The 16,079-nt window shown below is 38.5% G+C and overlaps 3 protein-coding genes across 4 annotated transcripts in view; 1 reads left to right on the top strand and 2 right to left on the bottom strand.

The window, feature by feature from the left end:
• Positions 1-275: 275 nt before the first annotated feature.
• On the top strand, positions 276-9,360 carry LOC105051773 (uncharacterized). Its single transcript, XM_010932371.4, has 7 exons — positions 276-549; positions 628-1,317; positions 4,524-4,879; positions 7,711-7,922; positions 8,308-8,564; positions 8,654-8,832; positions 9,009-9,360. Exons 1-7 carry the CDS (start codon positions 330-332, stop codon positions 9,090-9,092), a joined length of 1,998 nt encoding a protein of 665 aa, XP_010930673.1. The 5' UTR covers positions 276-329; the 3' UTR covers positions 9,093-9,360.
• A 772-nt stretch (positions 9,361-10,132) lies between these two features.
• Positions 10,133-11,374, bottom strand: LOC105051771 (uncharacterized). Of its 2 annotated transcripts, XM_010932370.4 has the most exons (2): positions 11,232-11,371; positions 10,133-11,145 (listed from the first exon to the last, which is right to left on the bottom strand). In XM_010932370.4, exon 2 carries the CDS (start codon positions 11,078-11,080, stop codon positions 10,253-10,255), a length of 828 nt encoding a protein of 275 aa, XP_010930672.1. In that variant the 5' UTR covers positions 11,081-11,145; positions 11,232-11,371; the 3' UTR covers positions 10,133-10,252. The 2 variants fall into 2 exon arrangements, with proteins under 2 accessions (XP_010930672.1, XP_010930671.1); XM_010932369.4 differs by having other exon boundaries at positions 10,133-11,374.
• A 2,398-nt stretch (positions 11,375-13,772) lies between these two features.
• Positions 13,773-16,079, bottom strand: part of LOC105051770 (protein disulfide-isomerase) — a 13,558-nt gene continuing 11,251 nt past the window's right edge. Inside the window, exon 11 of the mRNA XM_010932368.4 lies at positions 13,773-14,012. The gene's annotated coding sequence lies outside the window, so the exon portion shown is untranslated. The remainder of the gene's footprint in view (positions 14,013-16,079) is intronic.

Genomic DNA, 16,079 nt, shown 5'->3' with positions numbered 1-16,079 from the left:
ATTAATTTTAAAAAAATATTTATATAAATTTGAATATTTATAAAAATATATATGTAAAAAAATATTTTATAAAATTGAAGGTGGATTTATCATTGAATCGGTCCTCAATTTTTTTTTCTATTATTTCTATCCTGAGAAAAACGACAAAATAATAGAATAGAAAAATATAAGAGAAAACGGAGAAACAACCAATTTCTCTCCTCTTCAAAAAAAACCGGAAGGGAGGAAAAAAAAAAGGAAAGAAAAAAAAAATGAAACGGGATTAAAATAGCGGTTTTTTTTTGGGTTGGAGGAGGAACGACGAGAGCGAGAACCAAAACCATGCGGAAATGGCTCAGTATCGGCAAGCAGGCGCGGAGCGTTTCTTGGTCCGGATCCACCACGACCCCGCCGCCGCCGACCTCCGCCTACCTCACCACAAGCCCGCCCGGATCCGCCGCTCCGGCAAGCCCCACCGCGGCTTCTCCGCCGCCACTATTCTCGCCCTGACCCTCGCCCTCGCGCTCTTCGTCGCCCTCCTATCTTCTCACATCTTCTCCCGTCACAAAGGTCCCCCCTTTTGCCCCAAATCTTTCTCCTACTTTCTTTGATCTGGTCTCGTCTCACTGTTTGTTTGAAATTGAGCAGAAACTGGAGGAAAATCCGACGCTTTTGATGGTGGTGATGGCGGGAATAATGTGAAGACCGATTTGGAATTCCGACCCCGATCCAATCGTTCTTCAGTGTACTCAAAGGAGCTCAAGTTCGGCCACGGCTCCGGCACGAGCGGCCGGGATTCGAGGTATTGGGACCGGGACGACAGGCGACGGGACCAGGATTACGGTGAGGAGAAGCGCGGTAATGTTAAAAAAGATCAGATCTTGGGGCGGGAAAGCGGTGCAAAAGGGCAGCTTTTTGCTAAAGATCGTCAGGATAGGCATGATGAGAAGCGAGGAGGGAGTAAGAATGGAGGAAGATTGTATAATGAGGCAAGGCTGGCCGAGCTGGATGCTTATAAGAAGGAGTATGAGGCCTCACGGACGAATAATGGGGATAATGGAGCGAAAGATGTTGATCCTGACGATGAGTATGATGATGGTTTTGATGTGTTGGATAATCATGATGATATGAAACATGATAACGGGGTTCATCGCGATCATGGTCATGATGGTGGAATGGTTGGAGTCAAGAAAGATGCATTCTTGGATGCAGGTGAGAAAGGTTCTACTGAGGTTTTGGGAAGAATCGGTCGTGGGAATAAGTTGGAACAGGGCCACACATCTAGTTCTGAGAAGAAGTCAGGCTCAAAGAGGAAGCCGAAGCATCGCAAATCTTCTAGTGAGTTTTATCTTCTTCACTTGTGTTTGAGGTCTGATTTCTCATGGTGCCCTGAACGCTTTAAGTTTTAAGGGAAATGATTCTTTTAGAACAAAGAAAGGGGGAAAGGACAAATCTGCATTCATGCTTTACGAAATACAACTAAGACAATATATACTAACTTATATTGTTCCCTATACTTCTGTTAACTAGAAGTCCTAGACTAAAGAAAAGGATAACAATGACAAATGGATGGACTTTGTCAATTTGCTGACTTGATCTGTTGGAAGCCTGTATTTTGGAGGAGGTTCATTACATAATCCTTTTTGCTCTACGCAACAGTTTGCTGACTTGATCTGTTGGAGGCCTGTATTTTGGAGGAGGTTCATTACATAATCCTTTTTGCTCTACGCAACAGTCTGTGTAGAGTTCACATTGATAAGATTACAACAGGCAATCTTCCTTATGTCTTGGGCTGTTAAATTGGTTTCTCACTTCTGATCTGCTTAAATAAGGAGGGATTCTTAATTAGGTATCTTGGTTGCAACATGACCCCATCATGGCAATTAGACTAACTAAAATAGTAAGCAATCTCATGATTCAACCTGCAACTTATAAGAGAGCCGTATCCAGTTAATCTGTCTCTAAAACAGCTTAATCTCTAACTGGAAGCTACGCTGAAGAAAGGATCTAAGATGCAAAGAGAGTAGTGTACAACCATCATGTGGACATATAATAGAAAAGTATCAGTACATAGGTCAAAGCTCCTATTAATAGTCAGTGAGTATTTGGAAATAACCAAAGTTTTAAATCCCATCGGATAGGGTTGACCCGATTTTTTCATGGAATGTAACGCGCCGCCGTCTTGCCCTGTCCCGACATTTGGGACAAATAATATCGTAAAACGTCTCGATCGGGATGCTGGGACGCTAGCGGGACGCCGCCATCCCAACACATGGGATGGTACTCCATTCCGGTGTCCCATAGAACGTCCTGCTGGGAACTGAATCCTTAGAAATAACCTTGGACCAAATTATCAAAATAAAAAGGAAACAATAATTTCTGATAGAATTGAAAGCTTGGAAATCTGTTGTTGCAGATATTTTTTTTCCGTCTCAGATCATTTGAAAGCTTGTCACTAGATGATGGAACAATTGAAATAAGGTCACATAGACACCTACAAGCATGCACATGTGTGCATGCTTGTGATGCATGCATAAGCACCCATGCAAAGACACACGCGTGGCGGTGGGGAGCGGGGGTGGGCAAGAGAGTGTGAGAGTGAGAGAGTTCTACCAGGAGTCTCTTAGCCAAAATTTTATCATTCTAAAATATATTATGAGCAATCTAAATGAATGACAAACACCATACGTCATGATGGTAGCAAAATGAAGATGTTTTAGATTTTGCATCATCTGAAATTGAAATGGATGGTTCAGCTGAAAGATTAAACTGATTTATTCTAATTTATTGTTTAGAGCTCTCCAATCCCACTGAATTTTGAGCTACATACTTTATGATGTGTGTATCTAGATCAATGGGATGGTGGAGTAGTATTTAGTTAAACAAATGGATAGACCTTAGAAAACCATATCAGAATAATTAGGAGATCATATGCAGGAAGAAAATAAAATCAATGAAAGTTAATGCAACGCAACAAATATCTTCCAACTTGTTGCCAAAGAAGAGTGGACAACAACATAGATTTCCAATATCTTGATAAATTAGAAAGGGAATATCTGGAAAACATACTCTTTCAAAATGTAACAAGGAAACCTAGTTTTAGTTCCAGTATGTTTTAGTGCTGGGCTAGGCATGTGAAGGGTTTAGACCACATGTTTGGGCATTGAAGGGGTTTACCATCTCAATTTCTTTTATTTTTATAAACTGACATTGCCCAACTCAAGCATTGGGTAATATCTGGGGTTTTTCAAGGATCCTTGTTCATCGGGCTACTTGTTACATAGTTGACCTTATTAATACTGAATGTAGTTCTTAAAGAATACTTTGTACCTTCCTCATATTTCCTTATTTTGGGAGGCTTTTGTTTCACAGTTATCTTTTGCTATAGGGCCGTCCTATCTTCCATAGCTAAAGCCACAAACTTCTATAATTTTCTTTAACTACCAAGACATACTGTCCGCATAGAAATTCTTATACTAAATATTTCCTTCTGCATTCTTCATCTAGAAACTTTTGGTTATATTTTTGTGTTTTATATGCATTGGGGGTTCTTCTTCTTTTCATAATTTTTTGATGCAGCCTTTGTCTAAATTTACTTTCATCCAGTGACTGAAAGTCCAATGCAAATAATGTCATAAGTAATAAAATTAATCTCATAATCCACTGGATCAACCCTCTTTCAACAACACTGTTTTCTTTAACTAGAGTTTCCATCTGGGAAATCTTATGATAGTAAACTATTAGCACCATAACGTGTTAAAATTATTAGAAAGAAATCCATATGGTTTTCATGATTTCTTTCTTACTGAACATGAGAGTTTCATCAAGTAATGTACTTCAAATGCCTATAATTGCCATTTATTAATATAATTTTGAAGCTCCCAATATTGCTCTTTATCTCTGCCTCCTCAATAAATGCTATGAATATTATCTGTGCATCTTCTTTTTCTTCTTCATCTTCTTCCACATGAACTTTATGAAGAAATCAAAGCAGCCAATGCATACATAACCCAATCAAAAAACTGATCCTATGGATTAGCCCATTTAAATCTTATCTTCCTCAGTTACTGATCTTGAGTGTTTTCTACCACATGCTTAATGCATAGGCAATAACTCCAGTGACTAAATGGAATCTGCATTAAATTGTCTGAGATAGAATCAAGCCAACATCCCTTCTGTAAATTACTTAAAATAGATGCATGATTTTGTAAGGGGCCTGATGCTGCTTAATAGTAATACTTCAAAACTGCAAAGCATCCACTAAGCCTGCTATAGAATCCTTTTGGCTGCGTGCATGCCAATTTATTTATTTTGGGGCTTCGTTAGTGTAGAATTTTCACAGTAGAATCTGCTTGCAGCACTTATAGTCTTGCATTTTGTTTTTGTTCCCTTATCAAGATCTTTGCTTTAGTGTGTTTATAGCCTTTAATCTATGGGGGTAAATTGGCACCTTATATATGTCTGTCTGCGATAAATATTCACCATCATTCTTTGTTACTTGGTCTTGTTTTCCTGAAACTCTTTTTTCTTGAAATGTCCATCAGGTTCATCTTGTGAGATAAAATTCTTGAATTCTACAGCTCTACTTGTAGAGCCCGTTGAAAACAAGAAATTTGCAAGGTTTTCCTTGCAGTATACTGATGTTGAAGACAGGCCTAGTGGATCTGAGAACTGGGAGCCAAGATTTGCTGGCCACCAGACTCTCCAAGAAAGAGAGGAGTCATATTATGCCCATGACCAGAAAATTAACTGTGGCTTTGTTAAAGGCCCTCATGGATCACCAAGCACTGGCTTTGACCTTTCAGAAGATGATGTGAGATACATGAGCAGTTGTCACATAGCTGTATCTTCTTGCATCTTTGGTAACTCAGACCGTTTAAGAACTCCATTTGGAAAGACGGTAATTTTTATAAAAAAAGACTATAAATTGAAGAGGCATGAAATATCCCATTTATTTATTAGTACCCCATGTTTTCTTGTGGCTAGTTCTCTTTTCTTATGTCTTTGTCAGTATATTTTTTATGAACTTAGCTTGTTTATTGGAGTTGTATTTGTTTAGATATTGATTGAATTTTTTTTTTTTCCTTTTGAATCATCAACCTTTATGGAACTCTATGCAGTCATTCAATTTGAAATTACAGTAGAAATTATTTTCTTGCCAAATGTTATATTTTGTTGTATAGTTCTTTTGACATTCTGAATGGTGCATTGTTTTAAAAAAATTTGATACATGAGGCTCGGTATTTTAGCTTTAACTGTGAAATTGATTCTTTGTTTAATCTGTATGACCTTATTACTAAATGCTAGTGGTTGTTGTAGATTTCTTATTTCTGATAGTGGGCTTTACTACATGAGATTGAAATATTCTCTGGCTGAGGATCACAATGGTCTGGCCTATATATTATTGGTGGGAACTATCCTTAGCACGTGTTTTTCACTTTATAAAACTATACAAGAGTTAGACATTGGATGTCTTTTCTAAAATAGCTTTCAGTGCTTAGACCAATCTTTTTGGGATAAGCATGCAGGAAGTGGTTTTCTTATCATATGTGGGAATTGTCTTGGATCTTTCTTCAACAGTCTCCACATTTAAAGTTAACTCACCAAAATATCTTGGATGATTTTCTCCTCAAGTGGTTGACTAAAATGTAGACAAATATTTGACATCTTCCCATCATAACACGTGGTTTAATCATGCCATAACCCTAAATTCAGATTCTGGGTAAGGTGTCAATTTTTTGTTGCTTCAACTCTTAAGAGTTAAATTATAATTACATAGAACTTTCTTGTTCAAATTGCTGAGTTGGTCAACAAATCCTTGACAATGCACCAATATGATCATTACTGTATCAAACATAACTCACATATCACCTTCACGATCTGCAATATGTCCTGCTCAGTCATTTGAATTATTATTCTAATGTTGGCGTACACTTTCAACTGCATTTGCATAAGCTCAGATGTGATCTGCTTAAAGTCTGAACCAGCAGGGCTTAAAACAAATTTGGTAAAGCTCAACTGTGCTGAAAACTTTTTGAATATCAACATCTGCATGTCTATATCAGATATGGATATGTATTCATTTTTTGTAAATCTCTTTCCTGTTATAGATATGGATTTAGATGTTGATATGTTATCCAAACACGAACATCCAAATGTGGGAACTGATAAAACAGATATTCAGATCCAGATAGGATATCAGCGTATATAAAGATGGTTCTCGGAAAAAAAAAATTAGTAGTTTATCCTGAAGTCCAGATGAAGCCATCTCTTCTCTCCCTTTTTTATTAAAAAAAATTACTTCTCCATGTTAGTTTTCTCTTATCTAGGAACAATGGATCTTATTCTCAAGTGTTTTACTTTCTTCATATGTAGTTGATGATACGTAAAAGCTATGAGTACCATGAATTGCCATAGCACTCGGTACATGACATATTGTACTGTACCGAGCAAGAATCAGTATGAAATTCCAGTTTGGGTCAGTACAGGCCCCATACTGCCATGTACCATCCTGTACCATCCCATACCAAGGTGTGTACCAATCTGTACCGAGGCGTATTGACCCATACTGCGATGTACCAAGATAAAATGTGAGAAAAATGGTTGGAGAGCTGTTTCAATATGGATGCATACCGTACATACCCACTATACTGTTCCGAATCAGGAAGATACCAGTATGGTACCCAATATTGAGATTGCAGAAAGTTGATGGGTAGTAATTAAAGTTTCAAGGTGCAGTATTCCTATTTTAGGTGCAGATTCCTGTGCCTTCTTGCATTTACTCCTATTGATGGCATCGTCATCTTTGATTGCATCAATGTGGTACCTGCCAACTTGAATAAAGTGGGAAGTTGATATCTCCATTTTAAACAATGATCAAGTTGCAATCATGAAGATTATGTGCTACATGTTGAGAACTCTTGTTCTGTCCTTGACTAAAGTAGTTAGATGTACAGCTGATATGAGGCCTGAAAAGAAACATAATATGCTCATATTCCTAGGTTCCAGTTGAGTGGTAATGATGCAAATGTATGTGAAATTTTAGGAGTCTCATCATAATGTGTTTTTTCCCCTTTCTCCATTTTTTTTCTTGATAGCATATCACAATGACCACTTCATATCAAAATTGGGGCCAACAATCCTTCATGTGACCTAGGTGGGTCTTGGAGCAATGGTAAGGTTGCTCCACTGCGACCTTTGTGTCACAGGTTTAGAAATCGGAAACAATCTCTGTGCATGATGGTGGTAAGTCTACGTACATCAGAAAACAAAAACAACCTCTCTGCATGATGGTGGTAAGGCTAAGTACATCCACCCTCCCCAAACCTTGGTGGTAGGAACCTCGTGCACTAGGCTATCTTTTTATTCCTTCATGTTCACTTGGTCATTCACTCCGTTCTCATGATTTAAAGAAATTACTTGCTTTACCCTAATTACTTCATCCATTTATATAAAAATATTCTCTACAGTTTTGTTGAGTGATTTATATGATTTCTTTTTTGGATTATACTAAATCCTTCCTTTGGACAAGCATAAGCAGGGTGCATGTTGTGCTCATTGTTTAAGCAATAGCTGCTATATTTATGCATCGGATTCTTCTTGGAACATGCTTCTTTGACCTTCTCATGAGTGGCACTGAGTAGATGACAACTCTTTGCATGATCAATCATCATATGAAACACAGGCTTACTTCTTTTTGTTGCTGAATTGAAATTATTAAAATCCCTGCAGATTACGCGTCTATCAAGGAAAAATGTCTGCTTCGTTATGTTTGTGGATGAAAGTACATTGCAGACTTTATTGTTAGAAGGCGAAAATATGGATAATATGGGGTTTATTGGTCTGTGGAAGATTATAGTGGTTAAAAACTTACCGTATGCTGACATGCGGAGAGTTGGGAAGATACCAAAGTTTTTGTCACATCGTCTCTTCCCTACTGCCAGGTGAGAATAAAGCTATATGACTAGCAAGGCAAATAATGAAGACTAATGCTTAGGCACAGTGTGCTTGCATGACTCTCTCTCTTTTCTCCTTTTTGGTTGGGGGTGGGGGGATACCATGTGCTTTACATAGTCAATAATTTGGTTATTAAAAATAAATCCTTTTTGTAATGTTGAATAAGTCATAATATCTGATATTACTTTTTGGACCTTTAATCTATATGTTTCTGTTGATCTTTTTATTTCATCCTGTGTCTCCATGTTCCTGTTAAGATGTATGTATTCATATTTGTTTGATCATGATTTATGTAAAAGTTTTGCTTTTCATTTTATTATTTATATACAACTTCCACTTTCTAATTTTAGGACTTGTGATATCTAAATTCAGGTATTCAATCTGGCTGGACAGCAAATTGCGACTTCAGAGCGATCCTTACCTCATCCTAGAGTATTTCCTTTGGCGGCACGGTTATGAATATGCCATTTCTAATCACTATGATCGGCATTGTGTTTGGGAGGAGGTGATGCAAAATAAGAAGCTGAACAAATACAACCATACTATCATTGATCAACAGTTCGAATTCTACCAGTCTGATGGACTGAAAAGATTTGATCCCTCGGATCCTAGCAAACTGCTTCCTAGCCGTACACAATCTTATCTAAACTTCTTTCCATGAATATAAAATATGCATGTTGGCATCAATCTCACCATTTCTGCTGTTAATTATGGACAGATGTCCCAGAAGGTTCTTTCATCGTGCGAGCTCACACACCAATGTCAAACTTGTTCTCCTGCCTGTGGTTCAACGAGGTTGACCGCTTTACTCCACGTGACCAGCTGAGTTTTGCTTACACATATCTGAAGCTCGGTAGGATGAATCCTGGGAAACCTTTTCACCTTAGTATGTTCAAGGTGCGTGGGAAACACTACACCAGCTCAGAAAATTTCCAGCTTGTTTATTTTCACTTGTCTTCTTCTGATTCTTCTAATTCTAATACTGATCCTTTTAGCTTATAAAAAGTTGAGCATATCTGTTCTCACTAAGCTTGTTGTGTCCTAATTAGTCTAATTCTAAAACTTACCTGCAGGATTGTGAAAGACGATCTATAGCGAAACTTTTCCATCACAGAGCAGAAGAGAAGCGAAATAACCCTGCACAGTCAACAAGATGAGATATGATTTCCTGAACATTGGTGAAAGAAGAGGAAAGAGTTGTTCCTATTCAAGTCATCGTCACATTCATGCATGTTGCTTTGGTTCAGCCGATGCCTGGAGATAACATGGTCGTTATCATGGATATGCTGCATGTTGATGAGTGAAGCTGAGGCTGAAAATCTGCACTTGCCCATCTTTAGTTAAAGCTCTCTTGCTTTGGGAGGTCGGAAGATCCTGGTTCTTGTGTCATGTATTTCATTTGATCAAGTAAAATTTTGGCTTGGCCCCATATTCATACAGGTGCTATTCTTGCGGATTTTTGCTTGTATTTTGTGGCAGTTTGTATATTTCCGCGTCATATCATTTGCCAGATCATAATGATTTCCATGATCCTGTGGACTTAGACTGCCAATCTTGTATCATGTACAACTTTATCAGTGTATTGATATTTTTTAAACAGCCTTATTGTTGCTTCTGAAGGCTTTCAATCTGGCCTGGTTTATGGTAGTCTCCAATTTTCGCTGGAATCCTATGAGCGGATCGTTGGCTGTAAAATGAACTTTGTGTCCTTTTCAGTATCAAATTCCTTCTAAGCTAAGAAAGTGCTTTTTAGCTGTGATGCTTTGTTTATTGTTGATTAGTCATCCTTCAAATACCTCATACTTATTCTCTGATGGAGTCGCAGAAAAAATATATCAAATGCTTTGTTAGAACTGCTTTCCATTCATGCCCTAAGGAGTTATCTTAATGGCTTGACTAATATCTACTATTAAATATACATTTATCCCAAATAAATTTATGGTAACTATTTAACATTAGATACGTTTGGAGCATAATAGGATGGAGACTTTAGATTGTGTCGTTTAAAGATAAGATTATAGGCAGAAATATTGCTTTTTTTATGCTGAACAACATTTTCATTTTTAGAATAAAGCATAAAACCTATGGATATAAATTTGACAAATATTGGTCCAGCTTAATTGTTAAGATATTCATAACTTAGCCAGACCTTTTTCAGCCCTTTTTTTAAGCATAAGCATCATACACCCCGCTAGAATTAGCTTTCAATACTTTTAGCATCATCACATTACACATCAAAACAAATTACAGGATAAAAACTACCAGAAAATCCTCACAATGTTTGACATCCCCCAATATCCGCTGGTGCAGCAAGAATTCATCCCCCAGACAAGGCTCCATCCCTGAACATTCCCAGCATCTCATTTCTCCCTCTCATCACCTCTTCAAACACCTCATCCACCGCAGCATCAAACCTCTCCACTCCCTCATTCAACCCAGCTGACCTTGTCCTCAGCAACTCAACACCACTCAAGAATCTCTCTCTGTCATCAACCCTTCCTTCCACCACCTGGGCTCTCAAATCTCCCACCACCTCATCCACCATCTCATGCTCAACCAAAGCCAGTCCAGAGCCACTCTCAGGCCTTGGAGATCTCTCATGAAACCTCCCAACCAATTGTGTGAGCAACTCCATGCATGGCTTGAGCTGAGGTACCTTATGAGTGATGTCTCCATTTCCCATGTCGATGGAAACAGGAGAAACCATGGCTGATACGAGGAGCAATGATAAAACTATCATTGTAGTCTTGGCAGCAAGCATCACAACAGCCATACTCTTCACCTGCATTTGGTTGCCTCCTGATGAGATTCCACTGCCTAGTCTTGATGTTTCTTTCATTACTCCAGCATCCAAAAGTTTCTCATGGTTTCTTCTATGCACTCTCTCGAATTCGATGTTGTTGACATCAGCCATGGTGGATGAATTGTCGACCTCACCAAGCTTTTGGATTGCAAGTTCTACCACCATGCGATACCGATTTATTCCAGAGACTGCAGACTTTAGTGAGTTGCAAAAATCCAAAAGAGTTGCAGTTTCTTTCATGTATTGATCAAACCAATCCTCCTCAGCTCCATAAGAGATTGGCAGCTTGGATTTCTTGAACAAGACGAGGAGTTCAACCTGCATCTTCTTCAGAAGGCTCATGGCTTCGACGGACCACTTGAGAGACACCGAGTCCGTTGCAAACGACTGCTCGAGCCTTTTGAGATCTTTAGTGAGAGAAGAACAGAAGTTAGAGGCATCCTCGGTCAAAAGAAGACACTGGCTTCGAGGCTGGAAACATGGAAGAACTGACCTTCCCATGCCTTTGGAATAACACCCAATTCCTCCTAGTATGGAGAGGGAGAAGCTTTGGCAATGTCTTGAGACTCACCTTGGCTTCTGAGTACCGGTCATGCTTGGTTTTAGGGACGGAGGAATCTGATACTTTCTATCCTGAAGGACTTATTATCCTTTACATGGCTGGGGTATTCTTTAGATCTCTTGTCTCTTCCCCTTCTCTTTCCACAAAGGAAGAGGAAAGGGAAGGGCGGATGGGAAAAGAATAAAGGGAGCAACAACATAATATCACAAAGGAAACGTGATGCTTAAGAGCTTCATTGTAAAGTAGGGACGAGGGAAAGAGGAGTCGTCAAGCAAGAGACAACCTTCTATTTTGTGTCATGTCTTTCTTGGGCAGTAACAATATCAAGAATAAGTTGCTATCAAACCTTAGCCCCCATAACTAAGCAACCTCCAACCTATTGAGTATAGACTACCTTCTAAGCATTGACTGACCACCCTTGGCAGGTGTAGAAGGAAAACTTGCGAGGGGATCAAGGAAACAGAGTTTTAAGTCATCTCAAATCCGATGATTGACCGACTGGTAGTCGAAAAATAAAAGTCAATTGCAGATTTTTCCTTGTTAGAAATAAGTTCTGGTCTAAGGGAGCTTCTATTTTTCATGATTCTAAGAGCAGAGGGAGGGATATGCAAAAGTCTAAACCAGCACCCACAATCATAACAATGAAGCCTTTGTCACCGTAAAGATTTATGGAAATCTAGCACCTAAGCACCAGAATTCAGATTAAACAACACTTTCTTTTAGCGAACAACATTGCATTGTAGAACTTGCAGACATGGATTCCAAAGCCGTCAAATATGGAAGTTTGCACGGCATGCACCTTGTTTAGAGCCTAGGCTTCACCTAAGACCTTTTTGTTTGATGAGACTTTCATAATAGCTGGTCTGAAGTTCTTCTTCAGATTGAAAACTAATAAATAAATAAACAACGAAAAGAAGACGAGCTGCTAAAGAAATGGCATGTAGGTCCACCTCGGTGAGAGAAGCAAAGCTAATGCGAGTCTGATAGCTGGTTTCTCCATACCTTCCGTGAAGAAGGAACCAATAAAATAGAGCTAAGACGTTGGTCAACAGACAAGCTCCTACGAAGGGAACGGGAAGGAAGGGGACTACCATAACAAGAAAGCCAGTAATTAGGCAGAAGGTAGCAGTTTGTTAGCCCTGTTTTATGGGAATTAGTAATGGAGTCTACCAGGCGTTCAGACATAGCTCAAGTATGATTGGAACCACTTTGATGGTCCAACGCAGTATTTGCTATTAATCACACATGGGAACACGCATCCCAGGCATGCATAAGGGCCACAGCACCGAACCTATCATGCATCTCGATGGATACACAGTGGCTGGAGTTGCATCAGACCACTAAATAGTCCAACGAGCATCAAACCTACTTCAATCCCCTCTTGAGTTCAAAACTTTGTCCGCAGATGCATTTTGCACAAGAATTTAAACCTACTCCAGTTAAAGAGTAACGTCCAACACCAGTTCCAGAGATAAAGAAATTAATTGTTACCTCATCCAAAGGTTCGAATAACGTATGCACAAACATGATTGCATAAAAAAACGTTCAGCCATATGGCATTCGCTGACTTCACAAAATCAGCCATTTAAGTCAATAACTCTGAGATAAAATATATGCGTGCAACTACGTCAGAAGAGACTGTTTGGATGGAGTATAAGAAAGCCTCTCATAAACATAAAAACAAGAAGTCATTTGGTAAGCAAGTGTGAAGGCAAACTAAGATGATTAAGTTTTTGAATAGGCAGCAGCAAATGAAACAACTATGACGAATAGTGTTTCACGCGCGGCAGGCTTAAAATTTTGGGTTAGACAACGTCCCATCACCGAACATTCCACATGAATAGACTGATAATTTGATACGGTTAAAGCCTATTATCAAAAAAGATACGGTAAAATCTTAAACTTTTTGGTTTCACATTGCAGTGCCTATCAGCTAAAAACGAATTTCGAAAACAGAGGACATTTGCACCGGATTTTAACATTTGGTAACTGTCAGAAAAGATAGCACTGATTGATCGATGCCACCAAAGTAGAACTAGAAAATGACTTCGGCGCCCGATAACAACAACCCGCTAAGAATGAGTCATCAATTGGCTCATGCATGGTTGGTTTATAAATGCCTAATAAATTTAATCAAACTCTACTTTGACCTAAATTACTCATGGATACAAGTTCACAGCCATCATACTCCCAGAATTTTCAGTATTCAAACCAAGTATTTTCAGTAACCATATTTTCACATGCAATTGATTTTTTTCCTTTTGTCAAGGGAGAAAGGAAGAAAGCTTTTTTTTTTTTTTTTTTTAAGTCTAAGAAATGTTGGTTGGCCTGCCAAACCATTTATTTAAATTTGCCCCCAGAGAACGCACAACTAGAAGGTAGATGGCCGGATCAACATCATGAGCATGTACTATGTTATAGAAAGGTTAAGCTCAGAGCATGTGAAAGGCCCATGAAATTTGAGAAAAGATGAAAAAAACAAAACTAAGGCTTGCAACTATTAAATGACTGAGAAACTCAGGCATCAAGATAAAACAAGAAGAACATTGATGGAATGTCCAATACTTGATCCCTAAATATGAAAATAACAAGATGAAATCTTCCTCAAATCGGTTTGATAAAAAGTTGTCTAACAAGATTCATGATGTTTGTCTACTATGTCACTCGGAGGGCATGCATGTTCTCTTCCGTCCACAGGTGACTGTCAAATTCCTGCAGAAGAAAAATAAAGGTCAAATATCTGGCAGACAGATATCAACAGCAACCACGAAACTGTATACTCAGCAATGTAGGGATTTTTCAAGAGAAGTTCTGCTAACTGACATCCACAAAGATTCATAGATTTTAAAAGATAACAATATCACACAGTTTCTAATTAAAGGAATAATATTACTGAAGCTGTTTGTACAAATTTATGGAATCAGGGACAAGTAAAATCATAACAACATTGGACAAAATACTTCCTGATGCAGAAGCAAGCTCTTTAATGCACAACATAGTACATTGCCTTTTTCTCTGTCTAAAGGATCGCTGATGTATATAATTGTTCAGTTTCCATGAAGGACTAGTTCTCACTATAATAGCACTTTATCAAGTCTTCCTTCGGAAGTAATGATCCAAGTAACTGTAACTATTCTGTATTCTCCAATCCTCGCAGATTTGACCCCCCTACATTGGTCTGTCCACCTTGCCCTTCTAAATTTATTAAATGCATACCAGCAGTCACATTAGTGTTACAGTATTCATCATCCACTTTCATGCTCTTTATTGCCCAAATATACAATAATCTAACACCATCATCAATTTTACTGGGTTGATTTTGCGATCTGCTTTAGCAGAACCAACATTTTATTTTTTCCAAATCGGCAGATTAGTTGCCTAAAGCTACCAGTTTACATTCTACCTCATCAAGAGTAATCAAAGGCTTGAGAACTTTGGAAGACAAGTTACACGCTGACCTTCTAAAATAAACAGAAGATCCTTCTTGACATTGCATGCAGTCACCTAAATTTATTGCGTACAGTATGTCCAGCCTTTTGACCCTTATAAAAGAAAACCTTTAACACACACTCTAGAACCTTGTAGAACAAAATGATGCGCTTTCTCATCTTCCATCAGAGGGGGATAATTTTACTAATAATTTGAAGCAATTTTTGGACATAAAGATGATGACAACCAAGGTCCCAAATTATGGATCATTCGACATTTTCATTTTGCAGGAATGCATGGCCCGTTGTCAAAAGATGGTTCTTTATGAGGAAATATAGCCCACTGATTGTCATGCCCTCTATGAAACTGAATTGAATTAAACTTAGGAACATTATTCAGTCTCCTTGCACAAGTAACTTCATGGATCGCCCCCTCTAAAATGCTTAAGCCATAACCTTCATCATGGAGAATCTACTCCTTATCTGCTCCATACATTTACCTCAATAGGAGCGCCACAGTAACAGCACTTAATATAACCCCCTCATTTCAGGCTGATTGTTACTACAGTGTCTACACATGCATACAAGTAATCAAAAGTTAACTTCTATGATTATTTCATGTAGCAAACAGTACAGGTTCTGACTCACGATTTTCCAAACAACAGAAAGATCTGCTAATGATGATGTCTAGTAATGCATTCAGAATTTCTTCATCCAAAGTCACCAAGAGGTAGATGACCATGGAAATGCCTGCATTTTCCCCTAACCCAAGGAAAAAAAAATCATATGGGCTGGGCTGGAAATGGGCCTGGATGAGAATGAGGCCCATCAGGCTAGAAGAGGCTTTGCCGCACCCAAAATAGGCTAGGACCAGGCCTGCAGTAAAGTTTAAGGCTCATTTGACATTCAGACTGTATTTGAGCAAATCCTTGGCCAAGCATTACCCAAGCCCAAGGCGCAAGTATTTTTCAGACACAAGCCAAGCATGTTTCAGATAGTATATTTATGTATATTCTATTTACTAGTGATATTCTAGCCATATAACAGATTTTTCTCGATGGCCAGGATCACCAACATAATATAATATAATAAATCTGACCAAGACCCTATCCTCTTTCACACAACTTTAAGCAACTTTCATTACTAATTTTCCCTTCTAAGTTCCTCCACTTTACTGAGCCATGGCATAATAAGATTCTGTTCTTCCAGAGATTGAGGACTTCAGACTCCTGCTTTCCCTATCCTATTTCACATATAACTTTGACCAGCTTTTCAAAATAGTTTTCCTTTATCTGACCTTTTTTCACCAAGCCATGGTGTCATCAGATCCTGTTCTTCCACACATCAAGGA

This window comes from Elaeis guineensis, chromosome 9 (genome assembly GCF_000442705.2).
Source record: "Elaeis guineensis isolate ETL-2024a chromosome 9, EG11, whole genome shotgun sequence".
NCBI lineage: Eukaryota > Viridiplantae > Streptophyta > Magnoliopsida > Arecales > Arecaceae > Elaeis > Elaeis guineensis.
Note: the sequence above shows the minus strand (reverse complement) of the source record. Positions and strands in the feature narration are given on the sequence as shown.